Raw genomic sequence first — 20,000 nt, 5'->3', positions numbered from 1 at the left:
TGCGCGGCAATGTTGGTTTAATTTGACCCCGGTTGACCTCAATATTCCCTCTTACCGCTAGGGGGCACTTCGGGCACATTGTTTACAAATGGCGACGACGTAGAGAATATTCAACAAGTGGAAAAAATTGATTATCAATATTTTGCAGGTAAAAGTTAATTTGGTGTCATAATTTAAATAGTGTTATTTAGATGTATGTGTGTTTATCAAAGTTTGTAAAAAATTTCAAATTAATGACAACTTTCTAAGAATTGAAATATCATGTTGGTGCGTTGCCAGGAGAAATGACCACAAAAAACTGTAGAACTTCATCAATATTTTCTATATTTCTTTTCAAACATTCTGATAACTGTGTGATTAGACATCATTTCGACATATTCATTACATTGATATGAATTTTATATTTATTTTAATTTAAATTAATTTTCATATTTTAACTGTAAGAATAAAAATAAAATTGATGCATTTAACTGAATATTAAAGGAATAAAAGTTAAAAGTATTGGAAGTGTACATTATCAGGGACCTACATACTAAGTATATAGGTCCCTGACTTTATTAAAGATTTAGTAAATGAAATTAAACAAAATTTATATTTTTTATCATCTATAATAGATCCTTCCTGTACTTGCAATGTACTACATGTAGTCACAGGCACTTGTCTTGTATACGGGATAACCCCTACTTATATTTACCACAAGGTACCTAACTCAATTTCAGACATCCCCACTTCCAGTTTGTATTTTGTTAATATATTACTTATTAACCTACTTTAAATGACATCATTCACTTCAAAAGACTCTATTCTTGTCAATTAAATCATTTCAGAAGTCTCTGGTTGAACCTCTTTATCGAAAACCACTCAGTCATTTATTCCTCAAAAATTACATAGATACATAGTAAGACATCTTCTAAGATACATTTACTTCCAGTTGGGGTTATAGATGCAGGATAAAACCAGAGGCTTCCGAGTATTCCATTCCGAGGTTTCTGGTTTTGTCCTTAATCTGTAACCCCAACCGGAACAACTTGTATCTCAAGGAAAGTCTTAAAATGTATTCAAGGAATAAATGCATAGTTTATGATAAAGAAGCTCGACCAGAGACATCTAAAACATTGTTATTGACAATTAAAAAGTCCCTTGAACCGTACGATGTCATTTTAAAGTAGGTTAATGATTGATTCATTATCAAAATATGAGTTTGAAGTGGGGGTGCCTGAAAATGAGTTAGGTATCTTGTGGTAAATATAAGTAGGGGGCATCCCGTATACGAAACAAGTGCCTGTGCATGTAGTGCATGTTTTCCTTTGAGTATGAAAAACGAATGTGTTTCAGGAAGTATAAATACAAAATGTTTTCGGATAAATTGAATTTCATATATACCAGTATTATATAAATACTTAAGAAATTTACCATTGGTTTGATATTTTAATTTTTTCAATCTTAAAATTACAATATAAAAGATGTAAATAGTGTTATTTTAACTCCTGTGGTACACAAAATCAGTTTGCAATATCTGTAAATTTGCTACAGCAGAGCTCATTATAACTGGAAAATATGGAATAAGTAAACATTTATATACAAATGTATCCCTAAATTCACATATGTTTTTGTACTAGAGAAGTTTCATTGTATGAAAAATAATTTAATATATAATAGGTATAATAAATACAAAGTATTGTATGAAATAATGACATTCGAATCTCAGAAAATGTATAGGCAAGTAGTTATACAGGTACATTTGTCAATGTGGGAGAACAGAATATCAAGCGAGCACCACCAGTTTTCGTACTTGGCCAATATTTTTTTTTAGCTTATCCTCCTGTAATTTCAGTTTGCCCTCTAACACTCTCTTTGCATTTGATATACTGTCATGTACGGAGGTGAACCCCTCCCTGAACTCTCTCTTGGCTTTGGCCAGCTCTTCCTGATGATGTCGAGTATGCGTCTCAAGTCTGTTCACTATTCGTGTCTCTACTTTCTGAAATTGAAATTATTATTAATAAATTTTAGTTAGTATGATGAGAAAACTGGTGATTAAAATTCAACATAAATATAAAGCTTTTGATTCAAATAATAATTTGCTCTTGTTTAAATTTATTTATTTTTGTTTGTTATATTATTTATTTTTTGGAAGGATGGGGGTATTAAATTCTTAAACATTGTTATTGTTAATAGTGAGAAAATTGTTAAATGCATGATTTTTTTCTTTTTTGTTCTTTGATACTCTAAAAACTACTTTCCTTATGCCAAAATATTTAGATAGCTTACTGACATTAACAAATGAGGTACCAGAGTACTCATGTATTTTAAATTAAGCTAAATAATTTCAAATACGTATGATATTTGATGTTCATACATCTATAATTAATAAGAAAATTTACACTGTGCTGTGAAAAGGGGCTTAACTCATACTTACCTTATTTATTTATAATATAAAGAGTGAGGTTTTAAAAATAAAAATAACACCCCACCCCCAAAAAAGAAAAGAAATAAATTAATTAAATAAAATAATTACTTAAATAAATAAATTGAAAAGAAAGGAAACACAAACAAATTATAAAATAAAGAAGAAAAAAAGAAATATTCCCAAAGAATGACTATTTTGAAAATAAAAAAATATCTTAAACTTAAAAAAGACATTTAAATCCATAAATGGCATTAAAAAAAAGAAATGGAAATGCAAGTTTAAAAATGATTTTTAAAAAATTCCTAATAAATTAATTAATTTTACTTATTATATGTTAATTTTTGTATTGAACTGAAATTTCCTTTAACCCCCTTTCAACAATTAGTAAAATCCTGGTCGTTAATTATCATATAAATACTGACCGCCTGGAGATCGGATATGACATGTCTGTCATACGCTAGTGCCTCCTCCAGTTTCTGAAAGCGAACATCAAAACCATACACACTTTCTTCTATCCGTAAATCAACCTTCTCCTGTAAAACACATTATTACTTGTATTTTATATTATATACATATAGTAACACCAGGTTGGAGCAGAATAAGATTCTGAGGCTGAAAATGATGACACAGGTTGTCAAAAATTCAATAGATAAGCAGTTGTAAGTATTATGTCCAAATCTTTCAAAACTTATTACTCAGTGGTGAAACTGTGTGAGAGTGAAAAAATGCCTCAGCATTTGAATGTGCAAATTTGTATGGAATGATACGTTATTTTATGCTTAAATTTTTTTCACGAATGTTGATACTGAAAATTGTACTAAGTGTAAACTGTAGAATATTACCGGTATAATCATTCAGCAAGTCCAAACAAATCCTACAGTAATCTTACCAAAGGAGATATTCAGTTGCCTGTAACCTTTAAATGCCATTGATTACTTTCCATGAGAGATTTCCAATTGCCCATCACCTTGTCTAACCATGACTTACCAAGAGAGATTTCCAATCGCCAGTAGCCTTTTAGAACAGTACATCACCTGTGGTCTTGTCTAATTTAGACTTTCCAAGAGAGATTTCCAGTTGCCCATCACCTTATTATGTTCCCCAAACGAAGTTGGGGAACATATTGTTATTACTCTGTTTCTTATTATTATTTTTCTTCTTCCTGGGTACTTATTTGTCCGCGAATGATCTTGTAAACTGTTCATCTGGTGTAGGTAAAATCTTTTCAGGGTAAGTAGACATGTTATGTAGATTTGCGGAATCAAGGTCATTTTGCGCGCACATGCGTGCAAGAGCGCGCACGTGCAACATGTCAAATGACCAATATAATTAATATAGCCGTAACTTTTCTATTTTTTGATGAAATGTGTTGAAACTCAGAATATAAGAATATATTAGTATTATAGACAAGAGGACATGGTCAAATTATCATGAACGCACGCGCATGCACGTTCGCTTTGCTCTGATTGGCTGAAACAAAAATCTCAATATCTTATTCGTTTTTTGACGAAATACTTTGAAACTTAAAACATAGTCATGCATTAAGATATCCTACGATATGATATAAAATAATTTTCATGAAATCACGCGCATGCACGTGCGCTGCAATCTGATTGGCTAAAACTTTAAATGGCTATAACTCCCTTGATTTCAGCCAAACAGGATGGGATTTAAAACATAGATAGTCTTAATGGACCCCTACAAGAAGGCATGGCCATCATGCACATGCATGCACATGCGTGCATGTTCAATATGTATAATTACAAATGCACTTGATTTAGCGTATTTTCGAATATTTTTTGATTAAATGCCTTGATATTAAGTACATTAAAATAAATTAATAGTGTAGATACAATGATATGGTCATTCCGCATATGCATGCAAGTGTGCGCACGTGCAATGCTAAAATTTGCTATATATTTGGTATACCTTAAGAAAAACGTTGTTTAAGTTTAAGATGCATAGAGTTTAGTTTATTTGATGAAGCTTAGAGGGAATGAGACACCAAAATGAAGTTGGGGGAGCGTTTGGGGAACATCTGTAACGGTTCCCGTTACAATTAGCACTAGTCTAACTGTGACTTACCAAGAGAAATCTCCAATTGCCTGTGCCTTGTCTTACATAACTTATCAAGAAAGATTTTAAGTTGCCTGTGGCCTTGTCTAATCAAGACTTAAAAAGAGATCCAATTGCCTGTGCCTTGTCTTACATTAACTTATCAAGAGAGATTTCAAGTTGCCTATGGCCTTGTCGAACCAAGACTTAGCAAGAGATCCAATGACCTGTGCCTTGTCTACAGTGACTTACCAAGAGAGATTTCCAGTGGCCTCACGGTGGCCTTGTCTACTTTGACTTACCAAGAGAGATTTCAAGTTCCCTATGGCCTTGTCTACTGTGACTTACCAAGAGATTTCAAGTTGCCTGTGGCCTTGTCTACTGTGATTTACCAAGAGAGATTTCTAGTTGCCTGTGGCCTTGTCTACTACTTACCAAGAGAGATTCCAAGTTCCCTATGGCTTTGTCTACTGTGACTAACCAAGAGAGATTTCTAGTTGCCTATGGCCATGTCTACTATGACTTACCAAGAGAGATTTCTAGCTGCCTATGGCCTTGTCTACTATGACTTACCAAGAGAGATTTCTAGCTGCCTATGGCCTTGTCTACTATGACTTACCAAGAGAGATTTCCAGTTGCCTATGGCCTTGTCTACTGCTTGCTAAGAGAGATTTCCAGTTGCCTTGTCTACTGTGACTTACCAACAGAGATTTCCAGTTGCCTGTGGCCTTGTCTAACAATGACATCATCCTCTCCTCGAATCTATCCCGATCGTTCTCTATGGACAGTTTGAAGGCTGACAATGTAGCTTTGACGTCATTCAATATAACACTGTTCCTCTCCCCTACCAGGGCTAGTTCTCGGTTTGTGTCTTTTTTCATGTGATTTAGTTCTGTGTTTTGTTCACCATGAATTCTCTCCAGCTCCCCCATCATGGTCAGCATCTGAAATGACAGAGATCTTAGTAGCAGCATGGTGAAGGAACCCTCACATTAGCAGTGGTATAGGGTTTGGTTTAGATCATCAGATTTCATGTTCAGCAGAACTTTTTAAGCCGATTTTCAGGTGTGGAGACCCTATGTAATACTTGCTTTTCTTCAAACAGCCACTATGTCCTAATAAGTGAATATCATGCTGCAGAAATAAACTTTACAGGATACATACTGTATTCAATCTTTTTCTATGTTTTAATGTTTACAAAAGTTTTTTTATTTTTTTTTTGGAAACAGTTGTATCCAGTTGACAAAGATTTTTAGCAAACTATAATATCCCCCCTTTCTCCCTGAGGAAGATGGAGTTATATTGTGATTGGGGGTCAGTCCTTCCATATGACTGAACACTTAGGGGTACCCATCTCTCATTCACCATATCTCCTGTACCAACCTAACAATACAGAGATTCTCTAGTATCTTTATCATAGTGCCATTGATTATGACCTCCTTTTTAAAATGTTGGTTGGACAGATACTTAGGGCTCCCATAAAAAAACATGGACATTTGTTCTAGAATATTGAGAGTACCCATCTTTAATGTGCATCTCCTCAAACACTACTGAATACTGCAAAATCACATATTTTCATGGGGCTAAGAATGAAGAATTATTTAGAAATTATGTATGTAACATTTTACATTTCATGGTGGACATGAATTGAGGGTCTCTTCATACCTCTAAGATAGCAAAAATTAAATCCCCACTAAAATTATTGATTTCACAGTACTGTAGTATATTTTAATGAGAATGTCCCAGAATCTTGATTAAAATCCGCATCTCCTTTTTTGCTTTAATCAGACAGTCATATGGGTTTTCCCATTATAAAGAAAATGAATTTTGCCATTACTTATACATGTATATGAATATGAGAGCGAGCCAATTAGCAAGATTTCATTTTGTATTTAGCTCAATATGATCTTAGTACCTCTAGTTTTTTAATATAAACAGGCCTCGACTTATTTATTGAAGCTAGTTAATCTGACTTCATATACTTTTTCCTTACTTGTGAATTAGCAATAAAAGAAATGCTGAAGAAAAGTGTATTGATGATCTTCTACAAGAAATGGGATTGAGCAAGCTGCAGCTTTTTGATTCATCTAACTGTTAGGATTGATCATATAATGGCTCAATGTTAGAACCACATTGTGACAGACCTCTGCCTCCATGCGGTGTATATACAGACCTCTGCCTCCACGCGGTGTATATGTTCCTTTAGGTTCTCTTTCATGGACTGCTGCTCACGCATGGTGCTGTTGATCTCGCTGCGACAGTTGGTGATGTCAGCACTGTGCTTTGTCAGGGCCTGATCACAGCGCACGACTCGGCTACGAAGGTCCTGCAACATGGTCACTTGATGAACCTCCAGTTTCCCAACAGCGGAGTTTGTGCCAACGACTGCCATGTCTCTCTGGTGAATCTCCTCCTCCAGAGACTGAAATAAAGTGTGTAAACAAATGATTCACAGCAAGGGTATAAAACTCACAGTGTATATAGTCTACACTAAAATGTCAAGATGTATCCTGCATGAGAAATAAAATTCAAAGATGAAGTCATGGAATAAACATGGAAAAGTTGTAGATGATTCTGATGGAAAAGAATTTACTGTTTGTCTCTGTTATTAAACTAACTACTATTTCTTTGTCCACTCATGACACTAAGGACTTTTTGAGCACTTTGTCTTGGTTAAGTCATAATGTCACTATAAACTTTCTGAGAAGTATGTCTTGATTAAATCATATGACACTATAAACATTTTCAGCACTATGTTTTGGTGAAGGAATGTCTTGAGCATTATATCTTGGTAAAGTCTTGAGACTATAAATTTACTATCTGCCAACTCTTCAGGCTAACTCATGACTTATTGCAATGTCCTTATTGGGTCAGGACACTATAAACTTACTGACTGCTATGATTTTGTTAAGTGGTAACTTACTGCTATGTCCTTGTTGAGTCTGGACACTATTGCTGTGATGTAGTTAATGTGGTTCTGTAATAGATGTTTCGTGTTTTCCTCCAGTCTGTCATTCTGCACTCGATTCAGGTTTTCTATAAAGTCCTCACGATTGTCAAAGGCCTTCTGAATAAGACCCTCGGTCATCCTTTGTTGGTCATTCAGGGCTTTGGCCACCTGTTCCTGCTGGGAGAGGACCTGGGACTGCTGCTCTAGGGCCCGCGTCACTTTATCCTCCAGGGCCAGGAGTCGACCAGATTTAGGGGTAACGATACTCCTCCCATCTTCAAATGTTGTGACCGTCTGACGGCGCGGGCTCTGTACTCTAATGGCATCGTAATCTTGTTCAACAATTTCAAACTGATTCTTGTGATGTGAACGCCGTATTTGTGGCAGAACTACACCTGTCTGTGTCGCCATTCCGTATGATGCTTTACTTTTTTACTGTATGTTTTGGTTAATTTGACTCTTAAACTGGAATGATGCACTCTTTCTGAAAAGAAGATATGGTCATAAAATTTTCCTTTTAAAAATTCCATCATCTGAATTCACTGAAGGATTTTAATTTCACCTTCTTTTTACAAATGTTTAAGTAATTTGAATATATAAGAAAAGGCTTTTCAATTTTTGCCATGGTATAAAATTGAAAGTGTTGGGAATTTGTTTGTTGAAAGATTCAACATGGTAACTATTGAGTTCTCACTTTTGATCATGTTGTATGTTGCTCTCTATTCAACAGCCAGTGTAGATTTAAAACATGCTTATAGTCATTAAAGGGAACAGTTCTATAGGTATCAATTAATTCTTATTTAAGTGTCTGAGGGTATTCAAAATTTTGTCAAAAACTCATTGAACAAATGTTTGATTTGCTTTGCTGGGAAGATGAAAGCCATGTTGTTGGATTGGAGGAAATGCATTATGATACAAGAATGTAATGAGAAGATATCCTGAGAGCCCTTAATGGCTTGCCATATATAATACAGTGTAAATTAATTAGGATATTAAGATTTTGAAGAAATATCAAGCTGTTTAAGAAGTCTTAGCTGCTTATTAAACATTTCATAATGCTGGATTTGATTTCTAAGAGTGGTATTTATTTTTTTGTGCTGGTTAATTGTTTGAATTATTTTTTCGGGGGGGGGGGGGGGGGGATTATGTTTATATGCACTTTTTTGGTTGTTGTTGATTTTTTTTAAAGACGAGTGTGTATTTTGATTTTGAATATAAAATAAAAGAAATAATAGATCACCAACACATTGTGAGAAAGCATAACTGATAATTTAGACAGAGAGAAGTACTTGTAGGAATCTTTTGCCCTGTTCACATGGAGAGTTTAATTCACAGTAAATTAATGGGAAGTAAACTAATGCGAATTTAAAAAATGCGAATTAAATTGCGTTCACATGACAGCTAAAGCAATGTAAAATATGCGAATTAAAATTTTATTTCTACAAAAAGGCTATAGATTCAGTAAGGCTATTATGACATCATTTGTAAATTACGTCATGTATGCATCTTGCCATCCATTTAATATAAAAATCATAATGGCTACAGGTATACATTTGTGATTAACATACATTTCCTTGATTTTTGAACCAAATATAGCACAGATACCCAAATCTTACCACCAACTTACCTGTGACTCAATTCTGGCCTAAGGCATGCGCCAAAATTTAATTCAAAATAGCTTTGCTTAGCATTCACATGGAGTTAATGCGAAGTAATTTAATGCGCAGTAAATTAATTCAAATTAAACTAATTCACATTAAATTCTCAGTGTGAACACTAAACGAAGCTAATTCACAGCAACTTACGTTTAATTCAAATTAAACTCTCCGTGTGAACAGGGCATTACTTATATCCTTAACCCAAGGAACTAAATTATAATATATAATATACCCTATCCGTTTTTTTTTTCGCGTGTCGCAAATTTTGCTAAAAAAGGTAGTTTTGTGCAGATTTTAATTTGTGTAAATTATATTTGTGATTTTAAAATTTTTTGAAAGAAAAACGGTAATGTTTTTTATGGCACGTACATAATAACTGACATCAATTTAACTCGTTTTATTTTATGTGAATTGAAAATGATCGCAAAAAATGTGAAAAGTAGATCATAAAGGGAAACAAAATGCATTAAATATTAAAGTCTGTGGACTACATTTATGAAAATTTTATAGACAAATTGTAATTAATATAAACTCTATCCTTTATTTCAATTTAAAAAATTTTCATAACTGTGGGGATGTGTTAAATTCATAATTCATAATAATCAGGTATTCTTTAGTACAGTTAAGCTCTCAACAAGTTTTTCTGTAATTATTAAAAGCATGGGTTTTTTTTTGGGGGGGGGGGGGGGGCGGACTTGACATTTTTAGGACATTAAAATGCAATGGAACTTCAAAGTCCGATGGTCATGCCAAACTTATAATCATATTTCAGAAATCTGTGAAATATTTCTAAATGGGATTTTCACAGTAATTAACAAAACAAAAAATATTTATTATGATTATGAAATATATACCATATGTTGTTAAAAATTACACATCTGAGCAATAATCTTAATTGGTAAACTTTAAAGAAATGAAGAAATGATAGGTGTTACATTCTTGAACTACTAAATTTTTAGTGAATTAATTTAGATTTATCGATGTATACAGTGTAGCGGTAATATATTTATATGAAGAGATTGAGGTGAAGCTATACATCCATTTTCAATCCACTTTGTAGGTCACAACAAAATTTTACATTTACCTGGGACTTCATTGTAAATAAGTATATTTTAAATTTTCACAAATTTACAATTAAAGTTTTTACATCTGAAGAAAATATTCTTAAATTGCAGGAATTTTTTTTGATTGGCAAGTGTATATTTCAAAAGTTTACTTACTTAATTTTATTCATCATTTTCAATCCATTCTATAGCTTTTGTAGTTTGGTGAGAGTTTGATAGAAGAGAAATCACTTTTAGACTTGCATCAAATCCTCCATTTTGATTGGCTGTCTGCCTGTACCTTAGTTATTGTGTGGTAGGAGAGGCATATCCTTTTATGAAATGCATAAAAATGATGATTGACTTTGTCAATAGAGGTCCATATTAGGTTCCTAAGAACAAAATCAATTTAATTATTGGAAAATTAATAAATAATAATAGTTTGCAACATAAAAAAATCATGCCTTTAAGGGAAAATTGTTCAGATTTATTTAAGAACTTTAATAAATTAAAACTGAAAATGGAATAAAAGAAGTTTTGTACCTCTGTTATGGCTTTCTGACCACCAGAGTATGTTTGTGTGAGAATCAAATTAAATGGTCTGTGAAAAGATGTATTATTAGGTGACAAAAAGACTTTCATTATGAATATAGACCTTACCTATATGTTCAGATTTCTTGTTCAGTACAACTCGTGTATTAACCGACTCTTTTGTACAATACAAAGCAATTTTCTTTAGAATCAGAATTTTAAATCTATTTGATGGAGATGCCATTCAGTTTTTGTTCCAAAATTTAGCTAGGGAGAGATTCCCAAAACATTAAATGGATTCTTTCAAATTCACATTTTTTTAGAACTTTAATGTTTAATTATTAACCTTAAGTTTTTTTTCTGCTTTTTGAATATCAGCTAAACTTTGACCCTGCCATAGATGAATAAAATTCTTGAAAGTAAACAAAACAAGAAATCTCTATGTATCAGTCTTAATTCCAAACTGGGCCATAAAATGGTCTTCTTTACCAAAGAATTTAAAAAAAAAATTCAATCAACCAATTGTAGCTGTAGGTTTAAAGACAAGTTTTGAGTAACACTTGGTTTGGATGTGTTGACAGTATTCATATTGAACATTTACATACAGGTATCTCTCTACTTTTATCTTTTATATCTAAAATTTACTTAGGCTTATAGCAGGTTGGAAAACTTTATTGTCTTGTTTTGTTTTGGGTGTATGTAAATGGCTTAAAAGTTTTCTTCTTCACTTCCTAACGATACTAGGTGTCTAATGTACCAGCAATTACTGTGTATATCTTTAATGCTAACAGCTTTTTTGAATTTAAATGTTCTTTTATCACTCTGAATGTGAATTGAATTTTTATTTGAAAACATGAAATTTCTTAAAGTCAAATTAGTAAAAATATGGTAATGTCCAGCTTTATGTTCACAAAAATTCAAAAGTATTCCTTTATATAACCACTACCTTTTAATAAAGGGAAATTTCTAGATCTGAGTTTAGGGCCAGTATGGGGGGGGGGGGGACTGTCATTCTGAAGCATATTATTTTATGGTCAGTTTCCCTGTCACAAGACAGAGAATTACCGATTTACAGTACCTCAATTAGATATAGCTTCATTTTGTTCTTATATCCTCAGGAAACATTTTAGGTTGTAGAAGATAAAACCTTGTTCTTTATGCTTGACTTTAGTTTTCAAATAAAATCTGTTCACATTGATGAAAAATTTAAAACAAACCCCTCACTTCGAGTATTATTTCTTATTGAAGGAAAAGGTCAGCACCAACAGATTATCAAAACTTGAGGACTTGGAGTTCATTAACTACTTCATCTATCCTCAGAAGCCCCAGTGTAAATGTCTCCAAAATCTGCATTTACACAATTGTCATATTCATACATGCAATATTGTAATCGTACTACATTTGCTGTGTATTCTTTTTAGCACCTTTGGTGGAAAGAAACATTCGCTAATTCAAGTACAACACTAAATGTCTTGTGCATATATTCATGTTACTCATGTATACGAAAATGAATAAATGGGCGAAATCAAATCTACACTAACATGTTCAAAAATCAATTTCTGCCAAATATCGTACATACCAAATATAATACATTTACAGTATTATGCTAATAAAATAAAGTATATACATTGCTTTTTATGTTTTTCCTTTTTCATCCACAGTTTATTGAAAAAGAAAAAAAATAGCATGTCTCGTCGCGGCCAGCTCCCAATTCTGAGGGCTCCTTATGATACACAAGATGAGCCATTTCAGCGTCCAAGTCCCCGAACTAATGAACCTGAGACCCGGATACTCCCGTACTCTGGGAATAACACAGAGAGGCAGAGTCGCGGACCCTCCAGGCTTGACCTGCTGGAAGAAAGGTTAGCACAGCAGGAAAAAAACTCACAAAATCTGGTGGACAGGGCCTTCAAAATCAAAGAAGATGTCATTGACAGTTTGAATTTCACCCATGGAACTTGGCAAGAGGAGAAGCATGCCAGAAATATGTTACAGGAACACATACGTACAATAACCGCAGTCGTCAATCGACTCAACAATGATATATCTGTAAGTTAATAGACTTAAGTCAGTAAGTCAACAGACTTTATTTAAATTAGTTTTTTATATAATATTTTAATAGCCTAAATTGATTTCTAAACAGTTAGTTTATATTCCTACATCAGTAAATAACAAAATTGATGTCCCGAGTAGCATTAGGTGTTGGCATGAAAAATATATCTCACTGCTCAGTCTCAATGAGTGCCGAGAATAGGATAAAATGAGCAGCTCTCCCCTGTCCATTGGTGGCATCTCCATATGAGTGGACAAATTTTCAAGAAGGACATTAAACAACATACAAACAAACATAAATTTACATTCTTAAATTTACATTCTTAAAATGCAAGTTAACAATATATATAACAAGATATAGCGAATTCACGTATATAGCGAAGTTTTTCTGAGTTCCCGGCAAAATTCTTAACAAATCTTTCAAATTGTAAGATTTTACGGTTATAACGAACTCTGATATAACAAATTTATGGATAAAGCGAACTGAATTTGAGTCCCGTTGAGGTTAAATATAATGAAATTTACATCTTTTATAACGAACTTTCTAAGATCTGAAAATTTGATAAATTGAAGTGATTTTATTTTCTTTGTATATATAAAATTCATTCAAATAAATCTTAGTTATTGAAGGTATGTTTTGTAATAATTGCTTCCCTAACATTTTGGTAGTAACACTTTAAGGGAAACATGCATATTGCGAATTCGCTATATATGGTTATACAAATTCGTTATACGGATAAAACGAATTACGGATATAGCGAATTAAATTCACAGGTCCCCAGGACTATAACCGAGTTTCACTGTACTCTCTTTTAACAGCAACTTGAGGAAAGTGTTCGTGCCCGAGACAATGCCAGCATGGGAACTAACAACGCGGTGAAGAATTTGGAGGTCCACCATGTGGCGTCCCTGACTGATCTCAGGGGACGAGTGGTACGCTGCGATACATCCATAGCTCGTCTGTCTACAGAACTACAGGGTGCCACAGCCGCCATTAAACAAATGTCACAGCAACAAAACGACATGCAGGGAAAAATCTTGGAGCGGATCCATGAAGTAGAGGCACGGGTAAGATAAGAAGATATGATGTTGTTAAACAGATTTTTAACTTATTCAGTTAATTATATATTATCAATAGTTTAACGAATTTGTACAACATTTACAAAGGAATATAGCTGCAGAAGTGAATGTTAATTGTTACAGAAATACATGTATTTATAAGTTCTTGCATAAGAAAGGAACATAACTTGCTTTAACTTGGATTTCTTTTAATACAAAACTAGTCTGTTGTCATTACAGGGATATAAAGTAGATTTTATCAAAATTTCTCTGCAGATGGTCTCAATTCAGAACAATCAAGACAGAATAGCCAGTGAGAATAAGATGAAGCTCCAACATTTAGAGGGTGACACAGGCCAACAGATGGCAACACTGGACAGTCGTACCAGGAGTATCATAGACGACCTGAAGAACACGCTGACTATGTACCAGTCCAGCTCAGACACCGAACGAGAAAAACTCGAGTCCAGAATGATGTCAAATATAGAACGAATCTCTGCAGCCAAAGATAGTCTTATTGTAAGAATTGTCTACCATATAAAGAGTGTACAGTCAAACTTACTCACATATAAGATAAAGTAAATCATTCATGTTCACTTTATATTATTTTTGATACTTTTTATTTGATGCAGGAAAGAGTTGAGAGAAAGATAGATGAAAGCACTTTTGTGACTGACAACAGAATACAGAAAATGGAAGAAGCTATAATGGAGGAAAGAGCCAAAATAGCAGATATTGAACATGTAAGTAAATAGCAGATATTGAACATGTAAGTAAATAGCAGATATTGAACATGTAAGTAAATAGCAGATATTGAACATGTAAGTTAATAGCAGATATTGAACATGTAAGTAAATAGCAGATATATTGAACATATAAGTAAATAGCAGTTATTTTTGTCCCGTGTTATTTTCGCCCTTTTACACTTGTGAACAATTTTGCACCGTTTTAAATGTGACGAGGGCGAAAAGGGCGAAAATTTCTCTGTATACAGTATGTCATTAAGTAGCTGGTTTTTAATTTGTAAGTATGTAAAAATATTGAAACTGTCATTTTGTAAAATTTGGAACAGACACATTTTCAAAATACATTGATTTAAACTTGCTTTTGATTTTGAGACCAATTGATGTTAGCTGCAATAATGTAGCTCTCTCCTTTTTTCCAGAAAATATCAGATTGAAAAAAATTCAGAAAGGGCTATATTTTTGCAGCTAAATTGGTGTTTATAATAATTTGAGACATATATTTTTAGCTCCTCTGGTCAGCTACCAGAAGAGCTAATGCTATAGTACGGTGTCCATTGTCTCTGTATCTAGTTGCTTGCCTCCCTGTCCATCTGTAAACATCTTTCCAAAATCTTACTCCTCCTACAATTTAATTTGGCCAGATTTCAATTAAAAACACATATCCTATATTAAAATACATAATTCAACATAAAATTCTACAACCCCTACAGTTTTGGTCCTATTTCAATGAAACACTTTGTACACAATAGTTGACACATCTTTTCAGATTTCAAAACAACTTGAATAGCATTGCCTTGGTTTACTTTCACAAATAATTTTTTTGATATCCTTTCAAAAGGCTACCTCTATATTAATATGCTGCAACTACAGGTGCTTGGGGACAGGACAGGGAATAAAAATTCATACTCTCTGACACTAAATAGAGTCATTTTGTTTTAGTATCAGGGAGTATGAACTTTTATAAAAGGCTTTAGTTTAGACCTATAGCTTAAATTTTGGATTCTTCAGTTGCAATACTTTGTGAATTATGTCAATGACATAGAAAATACTTTTTATTTCGAAAAAGTCAAAGAACCCTTGGGGGATGGAACAGGGGCAGTAGAGCTACAGTTTTGTCAAAGATTTCAAAGATTAAAGCCTAGCTGCCTTATATTGCTTAATAGCTGGGCGGGTAATATTGAATTCTCACATTTGCATAGAACGAAAGTTATCTATGTGCATGTCAGATATCAATATAACCTGCAATCTGAGGTTTCCATGTGCTGGAATTTGTTGATAATAAATGCAATTCATACTGCAGTCAAAGTTACAACCTAAGCATGTTAACAATTCAGGGTTTAGGCCTGGGTGGCAGTAAGGTACTGTAGATGAATGGGTGGATCTAAATGTTTCTTGTCAGGTGTGGCCTAAGCTTTTCTAACAGACTTGTTGATCATTGTACAGTGTATATATGTACTTTAAAATATGTTTTTCTGAATTTAGAAAGATTTATGTCCATTGTGAATTAATCAGGCTTGGAGAAACTGGGAAACACATTAATTCATGCGCTTGTTAATAAATGTTGCAGCGAATCTCTGGATTCAAACAAAATAGGACAAAAAGTAATAGAGTCCTGATATAGGAGACTTATTATGTGTATATATTTATATATAGGGTATAGGCCTTGATGCTGAACAGGTATAAGATGAGCTAATGTTATGATCTAACTATATGTGGATTGTCTTGTTTCAAACTTTTGCAGAGTTACTCCCCTTGTACATGTTATAGAATTTTTTTTTGGTTTATAAATGCAGTGCTGGTTTTGCTAATGATAATTAGGACAGAGTAATAATATTTGTATTATTGTTGATTTATTTTAATATTATGTGCAGTTAATATTATTAAATGATTAAATTAAGTTTTCAAATTTTAATATATATATTGCAAATAGTTTTTTTAAATGTAATTTCAAATGAAAAAATTTGCCAATTTAAATTTCAAACAACAACACTCAATAACTTCAGAGGAATTTTTTTATAATTTTACTCTGGATTTCAGCATTTTGAGAGGATGTGCTATTTTAGATCAGACATTTTAATATTGTTGACATTTTCACATGCATTAATGAAAGATCCACTTGTAGTTTCTTTAAAAATGCTTGGTTAATTTTTTCTTCTCTTCCAAAACTGTTGTAAGAAAATGATAACCCTATTTGAAGACTAAAATAAGCTCTCTTGACTAATTAATAAGCAAATCTTTCCATCTGTATCTAATTATATTTTATTTGCTTTAAAAACTGCATGTACCGAACCATGTCTGATATAAATATGGACTCTCTCTTGATAATAATTTGCTGTTCATTTGTTGTTGTTTTTTTTAAAAAAATCCTTCTTTCTGTCTTCTGTTAGCATTTGGAAAACAAGATTTCTGCTCGATTAGAACAAATGGCTACTCAACAAAAGGAGGAATTTTCTCGCCTGAAACGTGAAGTTCGGGAGGGCTTCTCTACAGTTCACGAGAGCATCAGCAACATGAAAACTGTGATGGAGGGGAAAAGAAAAATTCTAGAGGATCAGCTGAGAAAGGAGATGAGCCAAATCCGCAAAATGGTCGTCCTTGTGTGATGTGGAAATATCGCTAGGTAAAACAAGGCACACTGTGTTCAACTCGGAGCAAGACTATGTTTGTAGGCATTCAATACCACTGCATGAAGCTTCACAAGTAGTTAACAAGAAGCAAAAAATAATAGCATAACGTATAATAAATCTGCCTGTTTAAAGTATCAACTGATATATATATATTATTGAGTAGATTTAACACATCACAGATTTAAAAACAAACATGATCAAGATTCTGCCATAAACTATGCATCTTTACGGGAAACATTCTGCCTTTTACAGTTCAATGCAAAATTGTAATTTTCAGTATTCAAGACTTTCCTGAATTACAATTTTAACTTGTACTGCAATCACTCCAGCCTAATACATAGGTCTCTTACAGGCTGACCACCATGCTTTTGCAGCTAATGGTTTATATAGTTTTTTTCCCACAACTATCTTAATTAATGGAAATTATAAAAGGTACATATTTGGCCATTCTTCAACCCTTTCTTATATAAGGAAATTTGGTTTGGGGGACTAAGAATTCATGTCCCCAGGGCTTTATTGGAAGGAAGATTTGTTACTCATATTTTGTTTGAGTTGTTTAATGAAAGCACTTTTAATCATGGGTTTAGGTGCAAAAGAGGTGGTGAAAAATAGTTCAATTCAAATGTATTGTTACTCAAACGTGTAGTGTATGTCAAAAATGTTTTTTATTTATGCATACAAATTATATATTTTTGTTATTTATTGTAATTATGCAATCAAAGTCAATTTCCTGTTTAACGTGTAACCAAAGCATCTGTCGCCAGATATTTATTTTTTCAATGTATATATTATTATATGCCATATTTTTTCATGATCATCTTGTAGCATACTTGCATATTCTAAATATTATATTGCATGTGCCTGTATTTAATAAGCATGTTCATTCTACACATGTATAGTGTGGAGGAAACCTCACAGATAATAAAGTATATAGTATACATTGTTTCTGCTATCACTTTTCTTTCCATTACCCATTAGTATGATCTGCCAGTCATATGCATCAAGATAGAGCATTATATCAAGATAGATATATATATATTTACCAGAAAATCAGACCGACAGGTCAATCATAGAGAGCTGCAGTGCCAACCACTGAAAAAAACAACATATATTTGTCTGCACACTAAAAAATGTGCTGTATGCTTCATGACTTTCCCAATATTTAAACTACCATCTCAAAATATTACTGTGTACATTATACATGTATTGATCGAGTTCAAGGGCAACATGCGTTTTGTAGGACCCAAGAACCAAACTGTCTGCCTGAGGCCGTAAGGCCAAAGGCAGACAGTTTGGTTCGAGAATTTGAAAAATAAATCCAGAAACAGCAGCACATTTTCTGTGCAATGAATATAGTTTTTCCTATCATTAGTTGGCAGTGTAGCCCTCCAGTCTATCAATAAATATTTTTCAGAGAGCTTTGATTCTGATAAAAAGTTACTCTTCAGTCATCAGTAATCAAACCTGTTTGACCACCAGACTTGGTCTAGTACCAATGTTCAAGTAAAGTATTTATTTTTAGTTGTGTGAGAAAATTACAAACAGGTGATGCTTGTGTAACGGGAGAGGAGAAAATGCAGCAAACCAGACCGGGATTCGAACCCGGGCCCCCTGAAACATTGGTCAGGTGCTCTACCAACTGAGCTATCTGGCCACCAGCGATCAAACCCGGCTGACCGCCACATTCCTCCATCCTTAACGGTCTTTGGCCCTCCAAACACCCCAACCCAGGCTCATCCCTGGCAGGTCTTTCACCTATCAATTCCAGGGCATGGCACGGCACCAAATGTAACGAGAGAGGAGAAAATGCAGCGGACCAGACTGGGATTCAAACCCGGGCCCCCTGAAACTCCGGTCAGGTGCTCTACCAACTGAGCTATCTGCCCACCGGCGATTGAACCCGGCTGCTCGCCACACTTGTGAAACATTTAAGCCCCCCCCCCACCTCCCCCATTGTTAAAAGATTACTTGATTGTACCAAAAACAGAACTTGACCAAAATATTATGCAAAGAAAATGAATGGAAACTGCAAATAATTGGAATTTTTCTATGTCCAAGGGGCATAACTCTGTCAAAAATTGCTTGATCGTACCAAAAACAGAACTTGATTTAGATATTCTTTTATGATAAATCAGTATATTAAGTTTCATTATAGTATGTGCAACCTCTGCAAAGAATTGTAAATGATTAGAATTTTTCTGAAGGTAAGGGGCATAACTCTGTCAAAAATTCCTCGATCGTACCCAAAACAGAACTTTACTTTGATAGTCTTATACATGTACCAATTTCATTTCGGTAAATGCAATCTCTGTGAAGAAAATATGAATGGACTGTAAATAATCGGAATTTTTCCAAGTCCAAGGGGCATAACTCAAAAATTGCTTGATCATACCAAAATCAGAACTTGATCTAGATATTCTAGCAAAGCAATATGCTCCAAGGGGTGCATAAATATGGCACTCTTATTTCTTGCATAAACATTTTGACTCTGTATGGAATTTTTACATGCTTTATTGATAGTACCTGCTGAATTGTAGCTCCCTGCTTGAGAAAATTTGGACAGATAAAGCAGAGAGCTACATATCCATGCGTTGTAAAAACCTTTGATTTACGCCGCCACTTTTTTTTCGCTCACTTCAGGTATTATATCTGAAATCTTATGTTTTCCCAAGCTTTATAACTGAAATCCGTTAATTAATTGCACATTCAAATCCTATTCCTAAATGTTTATTTACCTTTCAATGGTTCAAGAAGGGCCGTTTGTGGATGGAAAACCAAAACCAGAAAGAACTGTTTATGATCGTTGAAAGGTAAAATTAATAAATTATTAAAAATTGCAGTAAAATATATATGATTACTTATCGAATAC

The 20,000-nt window shown here is 33.6% G+C and overlaps 3 protein-coding genes and 1 non-coding gene across 7 annotated transcripts in view; 1 reads left to right on the top strand and 3 right to left on the bottom strand.

Annotated features, from left to right (window-relative positions):
• The window catches only part of LOC134258446 (ras GTPase-activating-like protein IQGAP1), an 80,393-nt gene that overhangs the window by 49,638 nt on the left and 10,755 nt on the right, over positions 1-20,000 (bottom strand). The gene's annotated exons all lie outside the window — the stretch shown is intronic.
• LOC134258451 (protein FAM81A-like) lies at positions 65-17,542 on the top strand. 3 transcript variants are annotated; one of them, XM_062741017.1, is made up of 7 exons: positions 65-148; positions 12,309-12,696; positions 13,519-13,767; positions 14,035-14,277; positions 14,391-14,501; positions 15,839-15,862; positions 16,892-17,542. In XM_062741017.1, exons 2-7 carry the CDS (start codon positions 12,334-12,336, stop codon positions 17,105-17,107), a joined length of 1,206 nt encoding a protein of 401 aa, XP_062597001.1. In that variant the 5' UTR covers positions 65-148; positions 12,309-12,333; the 3' UTR covers positions 17,108-17,542. The 3 variants fall into 3 exon arrangements, with proteins under 3 accessions (XP_062597001.1, XP_062597003.1, XP_062597002.1); XM_062741018.1 differs by lacking the exon at positions 65-148 and adding an exon at positions 11,134-11,254; XM_062741019.1 differs by lacking the exon at positions 15,839-15,862.
• On the bottom strand, positions 1,006-10,486 carry LOC134258386 (protein FAM81A-like). 2 transcript variants are annotated; one of them, XM_062740914.1, is made up of 6 exons: positions 10,294-10,486; positions 7,389-7,899; positions 6,639-6,887; positions 5,167-5,409; positions 2,833-2,943; positions 1,006-1,981 (listed from the first exon to the last, which is right to left on the bottom strand). In XM_062740914.1, the coding sequence occupies exons 2-6, from the start codon at positions 7,824-7,826 to the stop codon at positions 1,766-1,768; spliced, it is 1,257 nt and encodes a 418-aa protein (XP_062596898.1). In that variant the 5' UTR covers positions 7,827-7,899; positions 10,294-10,486; the 3' UTR covers positions 1,006-1,765. The 2 variants fall into 2 exon arrangements, with proteins under 2 accessions (XP_062596898.1, XP_062596899.1); XM_062740915.1 differs by having other exon boundaries at positions 7,389-7,895.
• Positions 18,713-18,785, bottom strand: Trnai-aau (transfer RNA isoleucine (anticodon AAU)). Its single transcript has one exon. It is a non-coding gene; the product is annotated as a tRNA-Ile (tRNA).

Source organism: Saccostrea cucullata, unplaced genomic scaffold, assembly GCF_032062105.1.
Source record: "Saccostrea cucullata isolate Sc308-1 unplaced genomic scaffold, CSIRO_AGI_Scuc_v1 ctg4, whole genome shotgun sequence".
In the NCBI taxonomy this organism is placed as follows: Eukaryota; Metazoa; Mollusca; class Bivalvia; order Ostreida; family Ostreidae; genus Saccostrea; species Saccostrea cuccullata.
The sequence above is the reverse complement of the archived record's forward strand: the minus strand, read 5'-3'. Positions and strand labels throughout refer to the sequence as shown.

Coding starts and splice junctions, on each gene's coding strand:
- LOC134258451 (XM_062741017.1), top strand. CDS start 12,334: ATGTCTCGTCGCGGCCAGCTCCCAATTCTGAGGGCTCCTTATGATACA. Junction 13,768..14,034: donor TCCATGAAGTAGAGGCACGG/GTAAGATAAGAA, acceptor ATTTCTCTGCAG/ATGGTCTCAATTCAGAACAA. Junction 14,278..14,390: donor CAGCCAAAGATAGTCTTATT/GTAAGAATTGTC, acceptor TATTTGATGCAG/GAAAGAGTTGAGAGAAAGAT.
- LOC134258386 (XM_062740914.1), bottom strand. CDS start 7,826: ATGGCGACACAGACAGGTGTAGTTCTGCCACAAATACGGCGTTCACAT. Junction 6,888..7,388: donor GACTCAACAAGGACATAGCA/GTAAGTTACCAC, acceptor ACTTTATTTCAG/TCTCTGGAGGAGGAGATTCA. Junction 5,410..6,638: donor TACACCGCGTGGAGGCAGAG/GTCTGTATATAC, acceptor CTGTCATTTCAG/ATGCTGACCATGATGGGGGA.